General features: G+C 43.9%; 1 protein-coding gene across 1 annotated transcript in view; it reads right to left on the reverse strand.

The window, feature by feature from the left end:
- LOC109904675 (ephrin type-A receptor 6-like) overlaps positions 1 to 17,731 on the reverse strand; it is a 247,547-nt gene that overhangs the window by 143,598 nt on the left and 86,218 nt on the right. The window contains exons 3-5 of the mRNA XM_031798682.1: positions 2,647 to 2,775; positions 2,277 to 2,495; positions 46 to 361 (exon numbers count right to left, since the gene is read on the reverse strand). Of these exons, the coding sequence (XP_031654542.1) occupies positions 46 to 361; positions 2,277 to 2,495; positions 2,647 to 2,775 (664 nt within the window). The remainder of the gene's footprint in view (positions 1 to 45; positions 362 to 2,276; positions 2,496 to 2,646; positions 2,776 to 17,731) is intronic.

Here is a 17,731-nt window from a genome sequence, read left to right on the forward strand (position 1 = left end):
AGAAAGGTAGACAGATCCAGTCAGAACAGAAGTCATGTGACTCACCGAGACATGCCCCGTCCATCTCTTCATAGCCCAGGCTACAGACACACTTCCCCAAAGGCACCAGCCAGTCACCGTCGGCGCCGCAGTACAGTTTGGGAGTGTCCCTCTCCTCGGCATGCTCCACACACACTCCCCTGACCTCCACCAGGGAGGAGGAGTCGACCCGGGGCACGGTGTCAGGGAAGGAGGCCAGGTTCCTCAGGGTGAAGGGACACTTCTTATAGTACACCCTGACTGAGACCAGGGCGATGCACGCCCCAATATCCTGGAACGCCAGGTAGAAACCCTTCCTGGAGATAGGACCCACTTCCCGAACCTATAGAAAACATTGTGGATCAATAAAGCTAACTGAATTTAACTTTATTAAATGGATGCTCACATATACAGTGCCTTGCGAAAGTATTCGGCCCCCTTGAACTTTGCGACCTTTTGCCACATTTCAGGCTTCAAACATAAAGATATAAAACTGTATTTTTTTGTGAAGAATCAACAACAAGTGGGACACAATCATGAACTGGAACGACATTTATTGGATATTTCAAACTTTTTTAACAAATCAAAAACTGAAAAATTGGGCGTGCAAAATTATTCAGGCCCCTTAAGTTAATACTTTGTAGCGCCACCTTTTGCTGCGATTACAGCTGTAAGTCGCTTGGGGTATGTCTCTATCAGTTTTGCACATCGAGAGACTGACATTTTTTCCCATTCCTCCTTGCAAAACAGCTCGAGCTCAGTGAGGTTGGATGGAGAGCATTTGTGAACAGCAGTTTTCAGTTCTTTCCACAGATTCTCGATTGGATTCAGGTCTGGACTTTGACTTGGCCATTCTAACACCTGGATATGTTTATTTTTGAACCATTCCATTGTAGATTTTGCTTTATGTTTTGGATCATTGTCTTGTTGGAAGACAAATCTCCGTCCCAGTCTCAGGTCTTTTGCAGACTCCATCAGGTTTTCTTCCAGAATGGTCCTGTATTTGGCTCCATCCATCTTCCCCATCAATTTTAACCATCTTCCCTGTCCCTGCTGAAGAAAAGCAGGCCCAAACCATGATGCTGCCACCACCATGTTTGACAGTGGGGAATGTGTGTTCAGGGTGATGAGCTGTGTTGCTTTTACGCCAAACATAACGTTTTGCATTGTTGCCAAAAGGTTCAATTTTGGTTTCATCTGACCAGAGCACTTTCTTCCATATGTTTGGTGTGTCTCCCAGGTGGTTTGTGGCAAACTTTAAACGACACTTTTTATGGATATCTTTAAGAAATGGCTTTCTTCTTGCCACTCTTCCATAAAGGCCAGATTTGTGCAATATACGACTGATTGTTGTCCTATGGACAGAGTCTCCCACCTCAGCTGTAGATCTCTGCAGTTCATCCAGAGTGATCATGGGTCTCTTGGCTGCATCTCTGATCAGTCTTCTCCTTGTATGAGCTGAAAGTTTAGAGGGACGGCCAGGTCTTGGTAGATTTGCAGTGGTCTGATACTCCTTCCATTTCAATATTATCGCTTGCACAGTGCTCCTTGGGATGTTTAAAGCTTGGGAAATCTTTTTGTATCCAAATCCGGCTTTAAACTTCTTCACAACAGTATCTCGGACCTGCCTGGTGTGTTCCTTGTTCTTCATGATGCTCTCTGCGCTTTTAACGGACCTCTGAGACTATCACAGTGCAGGTGCATTTATACGGAGACTTGATTACACACAGGTGGATTGTATTTATCATCATTAGTCATTTAGGTCATCATTGGATCATTCAGAGATCCTCACTGAACTTCTGGAGAAAGTTTGCTGCACTGAAAGTAAAGGGGCTGAATAATTTTGCACGCCCAATTTTTCAGTTTTTGATTTGTTAAAAAAGTTTGAAATATCCAATAAATGTCGTTCCACTTCATGATTGTGTCCCACTTGTTGTTGATTCTTCACAAAAAAATACAGTTTTATATCTTTATGTTTGAAGCCTGAAATGTGGCAAAAGGTCGCAAAGTTCAAGGGGGCCGAATACTTTCGCAAGGCACTGTATCTCGCAACAACATGTCCCTAGTATGCAGCGCCTAAACAATTGTCTCTTGTGGGATAAATCAAATAACATGGGCAGCATTCTGTTTCTGCTCTCTTGCCAACTCCTTATGAAATTACCATGCCAAACAATAGGAGTCGGCAAGAGGGCAGAAAAAGACTGGCACCCAGGCTATAAGTCACATATTATTGAATTGAGTTAATTGAGGTGATGGACCTCAGTGTTGAGCTTCAGAATGCGGTCTCCCAGGTCCATCTGGGTGAAGCTCTCGTCGGCTGCAATGGTGTCGATCTTGGTGTACTGGGCAGGTTTGAACTTGACCCCGTGGGACTCGTCTGTCTCATAGTAGAAAAGGTTGAAGGTCTCCTTGCAGGTCCCAGATACCCAGGGGATGGAGTTACAGTCTCTCAGAGTGAACCGCAGCTCCACGTACACCTTGCAAAAATAATAAACAAAGTAAAGTAGCTAATGTTTTATTCAAAGCCACTTATGCAGTTGGTTAATATGTGGCCCATGCGGGAACTGAACCTGCAACCCAGGTGTTATCAGCACCATGTTCCAACCCATGCTCAGAACCCCTACACACCTTCTGTGCTGCCTGGCGGAAGATCCAATTGGAGCGTAGCCAGTTGTTCTGGTTGGGTTCCATCACGTGACACACCTGGAAGGTATGGATGGGACGGTTGTGTTCATCCATCTCTGTTATAGCATCCCACTGGAGAGGAGAGGAGGAGGAAGAGAGGTGAGGAAGAAAACAAAAAAAAGGACTGTTAGTGAGCTGCTAAAGTACTATAGATACACTATACAGTATATACAAAAGCATGTGAAGACCCCTTTAAATCAGTGGATTTGGCTATTTCAGCCAAACCCATTGCTGACAGGTGAATAAAATTGAGCACCAAGCTATACAATCTACATAGACTAACATTGGCAGTGGAATGGCATCTCTGAAGAGCACAGTGACTTTCAACGTGGCACCGTCATAGGATGCCACCTTTACAACAAGTCAGTTCGTCAAATTTCTGCCCTGCTAGAGCTGACCCAGTCAACTGTAAGTGCTATTACTGTGAAGTGGAAACGTCTAGGAGCAACAACGGCTCAGTCGTGAAGTGGTAGGCCACACAAGCTCACAGAACAGGACCACCGAGTGATAAAGCGTGTAGCGCATAAAAATTGTCTGTCCTCAGTTGCAACACTCACTACCGAGTTCCAAACTGCCTCTGGAAGCAACGTCAGCACAAGAACTGTTTGTGTGTTTCCATGGCCCGAGCAGCCGCACACATGCCTAAGATCACCATGCGCAGTGCCAATTGTCGGCTGGAGTGGTGTAAAACTCGCCACCATTGGACTCTGGAGCAGTAGGAATACATTCTCTGGAGTGATGAATCACGCTTCACCATCTGGCGGTCCGACGGACGAATCTGGGTTTGGCGGATGCCAGGAGAACACTACCTGCCCGAATGCATAGTACCAACTGTAAAGTTTGGTGGAAGAGGAATAATGGTCTCGGGCTGTTTTTCATGGTTCCAGTGAAAGGAAATCTTAACACTACAGCATACAATGCCATTCTATATGATTCTGGGGGGGAAGGCCCTATCCTGTTTCAAAATAACAATGCCCCTGTGCACAAAGCGAGTACCATACAGAAATGGTTTGTCAACATCGGTGTGAAAGAACTTGATTGGCCTGCACAAAGCCCTAACCTCAACCCAATGGAACACCTTTGGGATGAAGTGGTACGCTGACAGCGAGCCAGGCCTAATCGGCCAACATCAACGCACGACCTCACTAATTCTCTTGTGGCTGAATGGAAGCAAGTCCCCGCAGCAATGTTCCAACATCTCGTGGAAAGCCTTCCCAGGAGAGTGGAGGTTGTTATAGCATCAAAGGGGGGGAACAACTCCATATTAATGCCCATGATTTTGGAATGAGATGTTCGACGAGAAGGTGTCCACATACTTTTGGTCATCTAGTGATAGCGCTAAAAGCAGCTCAACATTACAAAATAAAAGAGGGGAACAGGACCGTTACTAAACAATTCAAACCTCACTTGAACCCATCACTAACCACCTGTACCCCACCTCTGTGACTCCCAGGTCATGTGACAAGGGTGACAGCCCTGTAAGTGCTTCATGAGGTCAGCAGGCCACCTGCCTCTGTGTTTTTGGAATGGAAGTCTATTGGAGGTGTTTAGCCCTGACCTCTGGCTCTACCCTCTATTACACTGACATGCACACAGTGTGACAGCTGTAGAGTGACCATGGATCATCTAACACCAAGCTCCCAGAATCAAATTACCTGCTGAGGAAAATGGTTTTAAATCAGCTCAACAACAACACAATAGCTGCCCTTCAGTCTAGACACATCAATCAACGATATGACTCTGACCTCTGTATGCACTTTGACCTCCACATACCCTTTGTCCTTGGGCAGTTCATCTTACTCAAATGTGTTTGTCATGATCGTCGTATGAGTGAGACCAAGGCACAGCAGGCGTACATTCTCTTTTAATGAAAAAAACACTTAACAAACACAACAAACTAAAAGCTATACAAATTAGTGCAGACAGGCAACTAAACATAGTCAAGATCCCACCACACAAATGTGGGAAATGGCTACCTAAATATGATCCCCAAACAGAGACAACAATAAACAGCTGTCTCTGATTGGGAACCATATCAGGCCAACATAGACATACAAAAACCCATAGACTCCCTCCTTCTCTCCCCGACTCACTCACTCTGTCACCCCACCTCTCTTCTCCCTTTCCTTTCCCCCTCTCCACCTCTTTCCTCCCTCCCCTCCTCTGACGTTTCTACCAGTCTAATTAATAACTGGGAAGAACAGAAGCTCTTTATTAGCAGACTATGGAAAGTTGGGGAAAGAAGATGCTAATTTGAGCCAATTATTTCAGTGATAATAAGTAGTTTTGTACTTACCTAACACTACCTACCAACAGGAGAACCGTAATCACATCCTAATGGTTAGTTATACAGACTCATTATCCTTTTAATGACATGTTTTAATTCAATCTAAAAGACAACACATTTTAATCTATTTCTCCCTCAAGGTTTCACAGTAATAATAATGTAATTAAAACAAATTAATTTTGATGAAGTATTATATTGCCTAATATGCTTCATGTTGTATTGTTTTGCTGTGAATTCTGAAAGGATCCCAACACACCCACCCATCTACGACTCTCTCCGTTTGTGTCAGCCAGATTGTACATACAGGTGTCAAAATATCAAATATTATTTCACAACTAGAATTACACCAGTGATACAAATGGACTGACATGTCTTTGCACTTAACCCATCTAAATGTATTAAATGAAATAAAGAGATCGTCAGTAAGCATAAAAGCTGGGACACACTTCTAGATCATGCATTGGAGTTTTCCTACACCGCCACAGTCAGGTATGAAAATGCTTTATATCCTGGCCAGTTGTTTAGTGGGTGATCATTACAACACCCGAACAGGTACAGTAGCTACAGTGCCTTCAGAAAGTATTCATACCCCTTATTCCACAATTGGTTGTGTTACAGCCTGAATTCGAAAGGTATTCAATACATTTTGTTCCTCAGAATGAGAAAGTGAAAACATGTTTTTGGACTTTTTTCACATTCATTGAAAATCTAAAACAGAAATATCTCATTTACATACAGTACCAGTCAAAAGTTTGGACACAACTACTCATTCCAGGGTTTTTCTTAATTTCTATTATTTTCTACATTGTAGAATAACTATGAATCATCAAAACTATGAAATAACACATACTGTATGGAATCATGTAGTAACCCAAAAAGTGTTAAACAAATCCAAATATATATTTTTCAAAGTAGCCACCCTTTGCCTTGATGACAGCTTTGCACACTCTTGGCATTCTCTCAACCAGCTTCATGAGGTAGTCACCTGGAATGCATTTCAATTATCAGGTGTGCCTTGTTAAAAGTTAATTTGTGGAATTTCTTTCCTTCTTAAATGCATTTGAGACAATCAGTTGTGTTGTGACAAGGTAGGGGTGGTATACAGAAGACAGTCCTATTTGGTAAAAAAAACAAGTCCATATTATGGCAAGAACAACTCAAATAAGCAAAGAGAAATGACAGTCCATCATTACCTTAAGACATGAAGGTCAGTCAATATGGAATATTTCAAGAACTTTGAAAGTTTCTTCAAGTGCAGTTGTAAAAACTATCAAACGCTATGATGAACCTGGCTCTCATGAGGACAGCCAGAAGAAAGGAAGACCCAGAGTTACTACCTCTGCTGCAGAGGATAAATTCATTAGAGTTACCAGCCTCAGAAATTGCATCCCAAATAAATGCTTCACAGAGTTCAAGTAACAGACACATCTCAACATCAACTGTTCAGGGGAGACTACGTGAATCAGGCCTTCATGGTTGATTGCTGCAAAGAAACAACTACTAAAGGACACCAATAAGAAGAGACTTGATTGGGCCAAGAAACACGAGCAATGGACATTAGACCAGTGGAAAATTGTCCTTTGGTCTGATGAGTCCAAATTTGAGATATTTGGATGAAGCGAAGCATTTCTCTACAACCGCAATAACATCTGATAAACACGTGTATGTGACAAATAACACTTGATTCGATTTGACTGGGTGTATTGATATACCATCCAAAGTGTAATGAATAACTTCATCATGCTCAAAGGGATATTCAATGTCTGCTTTTTAATTTTTACCCATCTACTGTACCAATAGGTGCCCTTCTTTGCGAGGCATTGGAAAAAACTCTCTGGTCTTTGTGGTTGAAAAGGTGTTTTAAATTCACTGCTCGACTGTAGGAACTTGTAGATAATTGTATGTGTGGGGAACAGAGATGAGGTAGTCATTCAAAAATCATGTTAAACACTATTATTGCACAAAGAGTCCATGCAACTAATTATATTACTTGTTAAGTACATTTTTACTCCTGAACTTATTTAGGCCATAACAAAGGGTTTGAATACTTATTGACTCAAGATATTACAGCGTTTGATTTTTTAATTAAAAAATGTGTAAAATCTGAATGTAATCCATTTTAAATTCAAGCTGTAACACAACAAAATGTGGTAAGATGTCAAAAGGGGTCTGAATACTTTCTGAAGGTACTGTAAATGTAGGTGTAACCTTATCAGTAGACTCCTGTATCAGCAACCTGCTTCACAAGGCCTCCTCATCCCACAAAGGTATCTCTTTAAAGACTTACATAAACTCCCTCTCTCCAGCTTAGAGAAACTAAAGGAGCTTGAGAGAGTTAGTCTCTGTAAGGCCAGAGATAGACACCCTGGGGTGGTCTTAGAATAGGACTCTCTACAGAGACACCAGTGTGTGTGTGTGTGTGTGTGTGACTGGTTACACATTGATGGGGGATAGTGTGACAGGGACCGAATGATGCTGAGGCCTGTGGTATAAGTGAGTGTGTGTGTATGTGTGCTTCATCCTGTCTGTCCTCTGGGTGGTACCCCTGCCATCTCTCAGTCACCCCAAAGCTGATTTGAAGGAAGCATCAGGTCCCAGTGGCCCCTGCACAGCCCTCTATGGGGCCCCTGTCTCTCATAGTGCAGCCCTTCCCCACACAGAGCTTTGCTCTAAGAGGTCCTGTGTGGCCCTCCACACTCAACCCTGACACCTCAGAGACTCAGTTCAGTATCTCAACACTGTGACTGGATCCAGTCGGGGGGAATGTTCACTTGAAACTTCAAACAAGCTACGTTTATTTCCCTGTTTCTGGGTGATAAAACGTGATTTTGTCAGGCCGGGGAGCTGTGTTTGGGAGTGGACTGCTCAGAGCTCTTTTCAGCTGAGAGAGGGGAGACAGAGAAAAATTGCATCTGTAATGGAGTGTGTAGTTCCAGGAAATTGGGCTGTGTAGCTGTGTTATGAGACATAACCCTCAACAAGGGCCTGAGCACGGCCGGGTTTTGTGTCAACCTTGAGGCAGACAGACTATAACATGGATCCAATTAGCTATCAAAACACAGGCTGATTCAATACCTGTTAGATCTGTGAAAACACCTAATGCTCTGGCTAAAATCAACACAACGATGATGAAACCAAAGCGATGGTGTGATGTGTCCACTGGCCGAGGGGGGGAGATCGATAGAGAGGGAGAGGTAGAGACCTAGGGAGTGAGAGCGAGAGAGCGAGAGAAATATGGCAGGTAAAGGGGAAGACAGGGAGGCAGGGGGTGGGTGTCAAATCCCATCAAAGAGATCCAAGAACTATGTGGGTATTCAGCGGTCTGGTGGTGTGTGTGTGTGTGTGTGTGTGTGTGTGTGTGTGTGTGTGTGATAAACGGTGACAGCGCTAAAGACAGGACCCCTGCGGACACAGTAACCTGTGAGGGATGAATCTAAAAGACCTTGTGCCAGACAGACCAGAGAAAGAGGGAGAGAAAATATGAGAGAGAAAGAGGAAAGGAGAGTGATTTGTTTACAGCAGGAAACGGTGTGGAGAGAGATTACTATAGAGAGCCTATACACTGAGGTGGAACAGTCAAATAATACCCGAAACAGATAATCTGAAGGAATCCATCCTCCTTCTGAACCATCTCTGTGCCCTGAACCATCACAATCATATCAGTCCATCTCAGTCCATATACAGTCTGAAAAATACAAAAAGAGAAAGTGTTCAAAAACGAAGAAAGAGGCCACTCTGGCTAGTGCCTTCGGAAAGTATTCATCAGTCTACACACAATACCCCATAATTGCAGATTAAAATAAAGGTTTTTAGACATTTTTGCTCATTTATAAAAAAATTCAAACTCAAATATTACATTTAAATAAATATTCAGACCCTTTACTCAGTACTTTATTGAAGCATCTTTGGCAGTGATTTCAGCTGCGTGTCTTCTTCGGATATGAAGCCACAATCTTAGCGCACCTGTATTTGGGGACTTTATCCCATTCTTCTCTGCAGATCCTGTCAAGCTCTGTCAGGTTGGATGGGGAGCGTTGCTGCACGTCTATTTTCAGGTCTCTTCAGGTCTCGATCAGGTTCGCCCGGGCTCTGGCTAGGCCACTCAAGGACATTCAGAGACTTGTCCCGAAGCCACTCCTGTATTGTCTTGGCTATGTGCTTAGGGACGTTGTCCTGTTGGAAGGTGAACCTTCGCCCCAGTCTGATGTCCTGGGTGCTCTGGAGCAGGTTTTCACCAAGGATCTCTTTGTATTTTGCTCTGAAAAATATCTCAACAGCATGATACTGCCACCACCATGCTTCACCATAGGGATGGTGCAAGGTTTCCTCCAGATGTGACGCTTGGCATTCAGGCCAAAGAGTTCGACCTTGGTTTCATCAGACCAGAGAATCTTGTTTCTCATGGTCTGAGAGTCTTTAGGTGCCTTTGGCAAACTCCAAGCGGGCTGTCATGTGTCTGTTACTGAGGAGTGTCTTCCGTCTGGCCACTCTACCATAAAGGCCTGATTGGTGGAGGGCTGCAGAGATGCTTGTCCTACTGGAAGGTTCTCCCATATCCACAGAGGAACTCTAGAACTCTGTCAGAGTTACCATCGGGTTCTTGGTCACCTCCCTGACCAAGGCCCTTCTCCCTGATTGCTCAGTTTGGCCGGACGGCCAGCTCTAGGAAGAGTCTTGGTGGTTCCAAACTTCTTCCATTTAAGAATGATGGAGGCCACTGTGTTCTTGGGGACCTTCAATAATGCAGAATTTTTTTGGTGCCCTTCCTCTGATCTGTGCCTCGACACAATCCTGTCTCAGAGCTCCAAAGACAATTCCTTCAACCTCATTGCTTGGTTTTGGCTCTGACATGCACTGTCAATTGTGAGACAGGTTATATATTATATATTATATGTGCCTTTCCAAATCATGTCCAATCAATTAAATTTACCACAGGTGGACTCCAATCAAGTTGTAGAAACATCTCAAGGATGATCAATGGAAACAGGATGCAACTGAGCTCAATTTTGAGTTTCATAGCAAATGGTCTGAATACTTATGTAAATAAGGTATTTCTGTTTTTCTATTTAATACATTTGCAAAAATATCAAAAAATCTGATTTTGCTTTGTCATTATGGGGTAGTGTGGGTAGATAGCTGAAGATGTTTTGTTTATTTAATCGATTTCAGAATAAGGCTGTGAAGTAACAAAATATGGAAAAAGTCAAGGGGTCTGAATACTTTCTGAATGCACTGTAAGACTCTAAGGTCTTAGTAAATGTTGAAGAATGATTAGTTAATCTCTTAGGTATGGTTAAATTGTTTTCTCCCTCTCAAATTAAGCAAAATGATACTCTTAGGTTATGCATTTTATGTGTCCGAAAAGCAGAGAAAAGATCAGGCCCTAAAGCAAGTCTTAACATACATAATTGAAAACTTCATTTCGTGAAGACTGGAGTATTGATTTATTTGTGAGATTAAGCCCCATTCCAGCCCCTCACTGAAGAGAGTCAGTCCTTTACAGCCTTCTTCCAGCCTACTGGCTGGCCTACTGCCCCAGGGATGAACTACTGCTTTTAAAGACACTGTAGTGTAGGTCTGACTGGGGCTCAGTGGGACTAGAGAGAACTACTGTAGGTCTGACTGGGGCTCAGTGGGACTAGAGAGAACTACTATAGGTCTGACTGGGACTAGAGAGAACTACTGTAGGTCTGACTGGGGCTCAGTGGGACTAGAGAGAACTACTGTAGGTCTGACTGGGACTAGAGAGAACTACTGTAGGTCTGACTGGGGCTCAGTGGGACTAGAGAGAACTACTATATGTCTGACTGGGACTCAGTGGGACTAGAGAGAACTACTATAGGTCTGACTGGGACTCGAGATAACTACTGTAGGTCTGACTGGGACAAGAGAGAACTACTATAGGTCTGACTGGGACTTGAGAGAACTACTGTAGGTCTGACTGGGACTAGAGATAACTACTATAGGTCTGACTGGGGCTCAGTGGGACTAGAGAGAACTACTATAGGTCTGACTGGGACTCAGTGGGACTAGAGAGAACTACTATAGGTCTGACTGGGACTCGAGATAACTACTGTAGGTCTGACTGGGACAAGAGAGAACTACTATAGGTCTGACTGGGACTTGAGAGAACTACTGTAGGTCTGACTGGGACTAGAGAGAACTACTATAGGTCTGACTGGGACTAGAGAGAACTACTATAGGTCTGACTGGGGCTCAGTAGGACTAGAGAGAACTACTATATGTCTGACTGGGACTAGAGAGAACTACTGTAGGTCTGACTGGGACTAGAGAGAACTACTATAGGTCTGACTGGGGCTCAGTGGAACTAGAGAGAACTACTATAGGTCTGACTGGGACTCAGTGGGACTAGAGAGAACTACTATAGGTCTGACTGGGACTCGAGATAACTACTGTAGGTCTGACTGGGACAAGAGAGAACTACTATAGGTCTGACTGGGACTTGAGAGAACTACTGTAGGTCTGACTGGGACTAGAGAGAACTACTATAGGTCTGACTGGGACTAGAGAGAACTACTATAGGTCTGACTGGGGCTCAGTAGGACTAGAGAGAACTACTGTAGGTCTGACTGGGATTAGAGAGAACTACTGTAGGTCTGACTGGGACTCGAGATAACTACTGTAGGTCTGACTGGGACTAGAGAGAACTACTATAGGTCTGACTGGGACTAGAGATAACTACTATAGGTCTGACTGGGACTAGACAGAACTACTATAGGTCTGACTGGGACTCGAGAGAACTACTGTAGGTCTGACTGGGACTAGAGAGAACTACTATAGGTCTGACTGGGACTAGAGATAACTACTGTAGGTCTGACTGGGACTAGAGAGAACTACTATAGGTCTGACTGGGACTAGAGATAACTACTATAGGTCTGACTGGGACTAGAGAGAACTACTGTAGGTCTGACTGGGGCTCAGTGGGACTAGAGAGAACTACTGTAGGTCTGACTGGGACTCGAGAGAACTACTGTAGGTCTGACTGGGGCTCAGTGGGACTAGAGAGAACTACTATAGGTCTGACTGGGACTAGAGAGAACTACGATAGGTCTGACTGGGAATAGAGAGAACTACTGTAGGTTTGAATGGGAATAGAGAGAACTGCTATAGGTCTGACTGGGGCTCAGTGGGACTAGAGATAACTACTGTAGGTCTGACTGGGACTCAGTTGGACTAGAGAGAACTACTATAGGTCTGACTGGGACTAGAGAGAGCTACTGTAGGTCTGACTGGGACTAGAGAGAACTACTGTAGGTCTGACTGGGGCTCAGTGGGACTAGAGAGAACTACTGTAGGTCTGACTGGGACTAGAGAGAACTACTGTAGGTCTGACTGGGACTAGAGAGAACTACTATAGGTCTGACTGGGACTAGAGAGAACTACTATAGGTCTGACTGGGGCTCAGTGGGACTAGAGAGAACTACTATAGGTCTGACTGGGACAAGAGAGAACTACTGTAGGTCTGACTGGGACTAGAGAGAACTACTGTAGGTCTGACTGGGACTAGAGAGAACTACTGTAGGTCTGACTGGGACTAGAGAAAACTACTAGGTCTGACTGGGACTAGAGAGAACTACTATAGGTCTGACTGGGAATAGAGAGAACTACTGTAGGCCTGACTGGGACTAGAGAGAACTACTGTAGGTCTGACTGGGACTAGAGAGAACAACTGTAGGTCTGACTGGGACTCAGTGGGACTAGAGAGAACTACTGTAGGTCTGACTGGGACTAGAGAGAACTACTAGGTCTGACTGGGACTAGAGAGAACTACTATAGGCCTGACTGGGGCTCAGTGGGACTAGAGAGAACTACTGTAGGTCTGACTGGGACTAGAGAGAACTACTATAGGTCTGACTGGGACTAGAGAGAACTACTGTAGGCCTGACTGGGACTAGAGAGAACTACTATAGGTCTGACTGGGACTAGAGAGAACTACTGTAGGCCTGACTGGGACTAGAGAGAACTACTCAGTGGGACTGACTGGAGCTCAGTGGGACTAGAGAGAACTACTCAGTGGGACTGACTGGAGCTCAGTGGGACTAGAGAGAACTACTCAGTGGGACTGACTGGAGCTCAGTGGGACTAGAGAGAACTACTCAGTGGGACTAGAGAGATAGTGACTTTTAACTGCACTCTTCATCTGACTCTGGCACAGAGAATGGAAATTAAACATTTAGATTGTAATCAAATACAAAATGTGCGCCAAATACAACAAGTGTAGACTTTTTATTTATTTATTTTATTTTACCTTTATTTAACCAGGTAGGCAAGTTGAGAACAAGTTCTCATTTACAATTGCGACCTGGCCAAGATAAAGCAAAGCAGTTCGACAGATAAAACGACACAGAGTTACACATGGAGTAAAAACAAACATACAGTCAATAATGCAGTATAAACAAGTCTATATACAATGTGAGCAAATGAGGTGAGAAGGGAGGTAAAGGCAAAAAAGGCCATGATGGCAAAGTAAATACAATATAGCAAGTAAAATACTGGAATGGTAGTTTTGCAATGGAAGAATGTGCAAAGTAGAAATAAAAAAATAATGGGGTGCAAAGGAGCAAAATAAATAAATAAATTAAAATTAAATACAGTTGGGAAAGAGGTAGTTGTTTGGGCTAAATTATAGGTGGGCTATGTACAGGTGCAGTAATCTGTGAGCTGCTCTGACAGTTGGTGCTTAAAGCTAGTGAGGGAGATAAGTGTTTCCAGTTTCAGAGATTTTTGTAGTTCGTTCCAGTCATTGGCAGCAGAGAACTGGAAGGAGAGGCGGCCAAAGAAAGAATTGGTTTTGGGGGTGACTAGAGAGATATACCTGCTGGAGCGTGTGCTACAGGTGGGAGATGCTATGGTGACCAGCGAGCTGAGATAAGGGGGGACTTTACCTAGCAGGGTCTTGTAGATGACATGGAGCCAGTGGGTTTGGCGACGAGTATGAAGCGAGGGCCAGCCAACGAGAGCGTACAGGTCGCAATGGTGGGTAGTATATGGGGCTTTGGTGATAAAACGGATTGCACTGTGATAGACTGCATCCAATTTGTTGAGTAGGGTATTGGAGGCTATTTTGTAAATGACATCGCCAAAGTCGAGGATTGGTAGGATGGTCAGTTTTACAAGGGTATGTTTGGCAGCATGAGTGAAGGATGCTTTGTTGCGAAATAGGAAGCCAATTCTAGATTTAACTTTGGATTGGAGATGTTTGATATGGGTCTGGAAGGAGAGTTTACAGTCTAACCAGACACCTAAGTATTTGTAGTTGTCCACGTATTCTAAGTCAGAGCCGTCCAGAGTAGTGATGTTGGACAGGCGGGTAGGTGCAGGTAGCGATCGGTTGAAGAGCATGCATTTAGTTTTACTTGTATTTAAGAGCAATTGGAGGCCACGGAAGGAGAGTTGTATGGCATTGAAGCTTGCCTGGAGGGTTGTTAACACAGTGTCCAAAGAAGGGCCGGAAGTATACAGAATGGTGTCGTCTGCGTAGAGGTGGATCAGGGACTCACCAGCAGCAAGAGCGACCTCATTGATGTATACAGAGAAGAGAGTCGGTCCAAGAATTGAACCCTGTGGCACCCCCATAGAGACTGCCAGAGGTCCGGACAGCAGACCCTCCGATTTGACACACTGAACTCTATCAGAGAAGTAGTTGGTGAACCAGGCGAGGCAATCATTTGAGAAACCAAGGCTGTCGAGTCTGCCGATGAGGATATGGTGATTGACAGAGTCGAAAGCCTTGGCCAGATCAGTGAATACGGCTGCACAGTAATGTTTCTTATCGATGGCGGTTAAGATATCGTTTAGGACCTTGAGCGTGGCTGAGGTGCACCCATGACCAGCTCTGAAACCAGATTGCATAGCAGAGAAGGTATGGTGAGATTCGAAATGGTCGGTAATCTGTTTGTTGACTTGGCTTTCGAAGACCTTAGAAAGGCACTTTACCGTGAAATGCTTACTTACAAGCCCTTAACCAACAGTGCAGTTCAAGAAGAATAAAATATTTACCTAGTAGACTAAAATAAAAAGTTATAATACAAAGTAACACAATAAGAATAACAATAAGGAGGCTCTGTACAGGGGGCACCGGTCCGAGTCAGTGTGCAGGGGTACAGGCTAGTTGAGGTAATCTGTACATGTAGATGGGGTGAAGTGACTATGCATAGGTAACAAACAAACAGCGAGTAGCAGCAGTGTACAAGAGGGGGGTCAATGTAAATTGTCCGGTGGCAATTTTTATGAATTGTTCAGCAGTCTAATTGCTTGGGGGTAGAAGCAGTTGAAGAGCCTTTTGGTCCTAGAATTGGTGCTCCGGTACCGCTTGCCATGCGGTATCAGAGAAAACAGTCTATAACTTGGTTAAAAAGTAATTAAACAGATATAACTTGTAATGCATTAGAGCAAGGGTTGTAATGTAGGAGTTTAATCACCCATTTTAAAAGTTATGTATTCTGGAGGGCCAGTAGAAGGCACTCTTTCCTCTGGTCTAAAAAAAATATCCCAATGCCCCAGGGCACTGCCCTGTGTAGGGTGCCGTCTTTCGGATTGGACGTTAAACGGGTGTCCTGACTCTCTGAGGTCATTAAAAGATCCCATGGCACTTATTGTAAGAGTAGGGGTGTTAACCCTGGTGTCCGGGCTAAATTCCCAAATCTAGCCCTCAAACCATCATGTTCACCTAATAATCCCCAGTTTACAATTGGCTCGTTCATCCCCCTCCTCTCCCCTGTAACTATTCCCCAGGTCGTTTCTGCAAATGAGAATGTGTTAAATAAATAAATAAAAATTCTGTCTGGCTGAGTGAGAGGGTTGTCGTTCTATGTAACAGGAGGTAGTGGAACGATAGGGACAAGCATGTGTATGTGTTTGCCTCTCTTATCGGATAGTTGTCAAACACTTCTCTGCATGGTAATTGGAGAGTTTGTGTGTGAGTGTGTGATATACAGTTGAAGTTGGAGGTTTACATACATATTAGCCAAATACATTTCAACTCAGTTTTTCACAATTCCTGACATTTAATCCAAGTAAAACTACTCCACTTTAGGTCAGTTAGGATCACCACTTTATTTTAAGAATGTGAAATGTCAGAATAATAGTAGAGAGAATTATTTATTTCAGCAACATGATGCTGCCACCCCCATGGTTTACGGTTGGGATGGTGTTCTTTAGCTTGCAAGCCTCCCCCTTTTTCCTCCAAACATAACGATGGTCATTAATGGCCAAACAGTTCTATTTGTATTTCATTAGACCAGAGGACATTTCTCCAAAAAGTATGATCTTTGTTCCCATGTGCAGTTGCAAACCGTAGTCTGGCTTTTCATGGCCGTTTTGGAGCAGTGGCTTCTTCCTTGCTGAGTGGCTTTTCAGGTTATGTTGATATAGGACTCGTTTGACTGTGGATATGGATACTTTTGTTCCTGTTTCCTTCAGCATCTTCACAAGGTCCTTTGCTGTTGTTCTGGGATTGATTTGCACTTTTCACACCAAAGTACGTTCATCTCTAGGAGACAGAACACGTCTCCTCCCTGAACAGTATGACAGCTGCGTGGTCCCATGGTGTTTAAACTAGCGTACTATTGTTTGCACAATATAATATATTGCTCCCACAGTTGATTTCTTCAAACCAAGCTGCTTACCTATTGCAGATTCAGTCTTCCCAGCCTGGTACAGGTCTACAATTTTGTTTCTGGTGTCCTTTGACAGCTCTTTGGTCTTGGCCATAGTGGAGTTTGGAGTGTGACTGTTTGAGGTTGTGGACAGGTGTCTTTTATACTGATAACAAGTTCAAACAGGTGCCATTAATACAGGTAACGAGTGGAGGACAGAGGAGCCTCTTAAAGAAGAAGTTACAGGTCTGTGAGAGCCAGAAATCTTGCTTGTTTGTAGGTGACAAAATACTTATTTTCCACCATAATTTGCAAATAAATTCATTAAAAATCCTACAATGTGATTTTCCAGATTTTTTTCTCATTTTGTCTGTCATAGTTGAAGTGTACCTAGATGAAAATTACAGGCCTTCCTCATCTTTTTAAGTGGGAGAACTTGGACAATTGGTGGCTGACTAAATACTTTTTTTCCTAAATACTTTTTTGCCCCACTGTACATGTAGGTATGGTTAAAGTGACTATGCATATATGATTATGAGTAGCAGTAGCGTAAAAAGAGGGGTTGGCAGGTGGTGGTCCACAATGCAGATAGCCCGGTTAGCCAATGTGGGGAAGCACTGGTTGGTCGGGCCAATTGAGGTAGTATGTACATGAATGTATAGTTAAAGTGACTATGAAAAATATTAAAAACAGAGAGCAGCAGCAGCGTAAAAAAAGGAGTTGGGGGGGGGCACACAATGCAAATAGTCTGGGTAACCAGAACAGTCCTAGACTTGGCACTCCGGTAACGCTTGCCATGCGGTAGTAGAGAGAACAGTCTATGACTGAGGTGGCTGGGGTCTTTGACAATTTTTAGGGCCTTCCTCTGACATCGCCTGGTGTAGAGGTCCTGGATGGCAGGCAGCTTTGCCCCAGTGATGTACTGGGCCGTACGCACTACCCTCTGAAGTGCCTTGCGGTCGGAGGCCGAGCAATTGCCATACCAGGCAGTGATGTAACCGGTCAGGATGCTCTCGATGTTGCAGCTGTAGAACCTTTTGAGGATCTCAGGACCCATGCCAAATCTTTCTAGTTTCCCGAGGGGAATAGGCTTTGTCGTGCCCTCTTCACAACTGTCTTGGTG

Source organism: Oncorhynchus kisutch, linkage group LG2 (genome assembly GCF_002021735.2).
Source record: "Oncorhynchus kisutch isolate 150728-3 linkage group LG2, Okis_V2, whole genome shotgun sequence".
Lineage (NCBI taxonomy): Eukaryota > Metazoa > Chordata > Actinopteri > Salmoniformes > Salmonidae > Oncorhynchus > Oncorhynchus kisutch.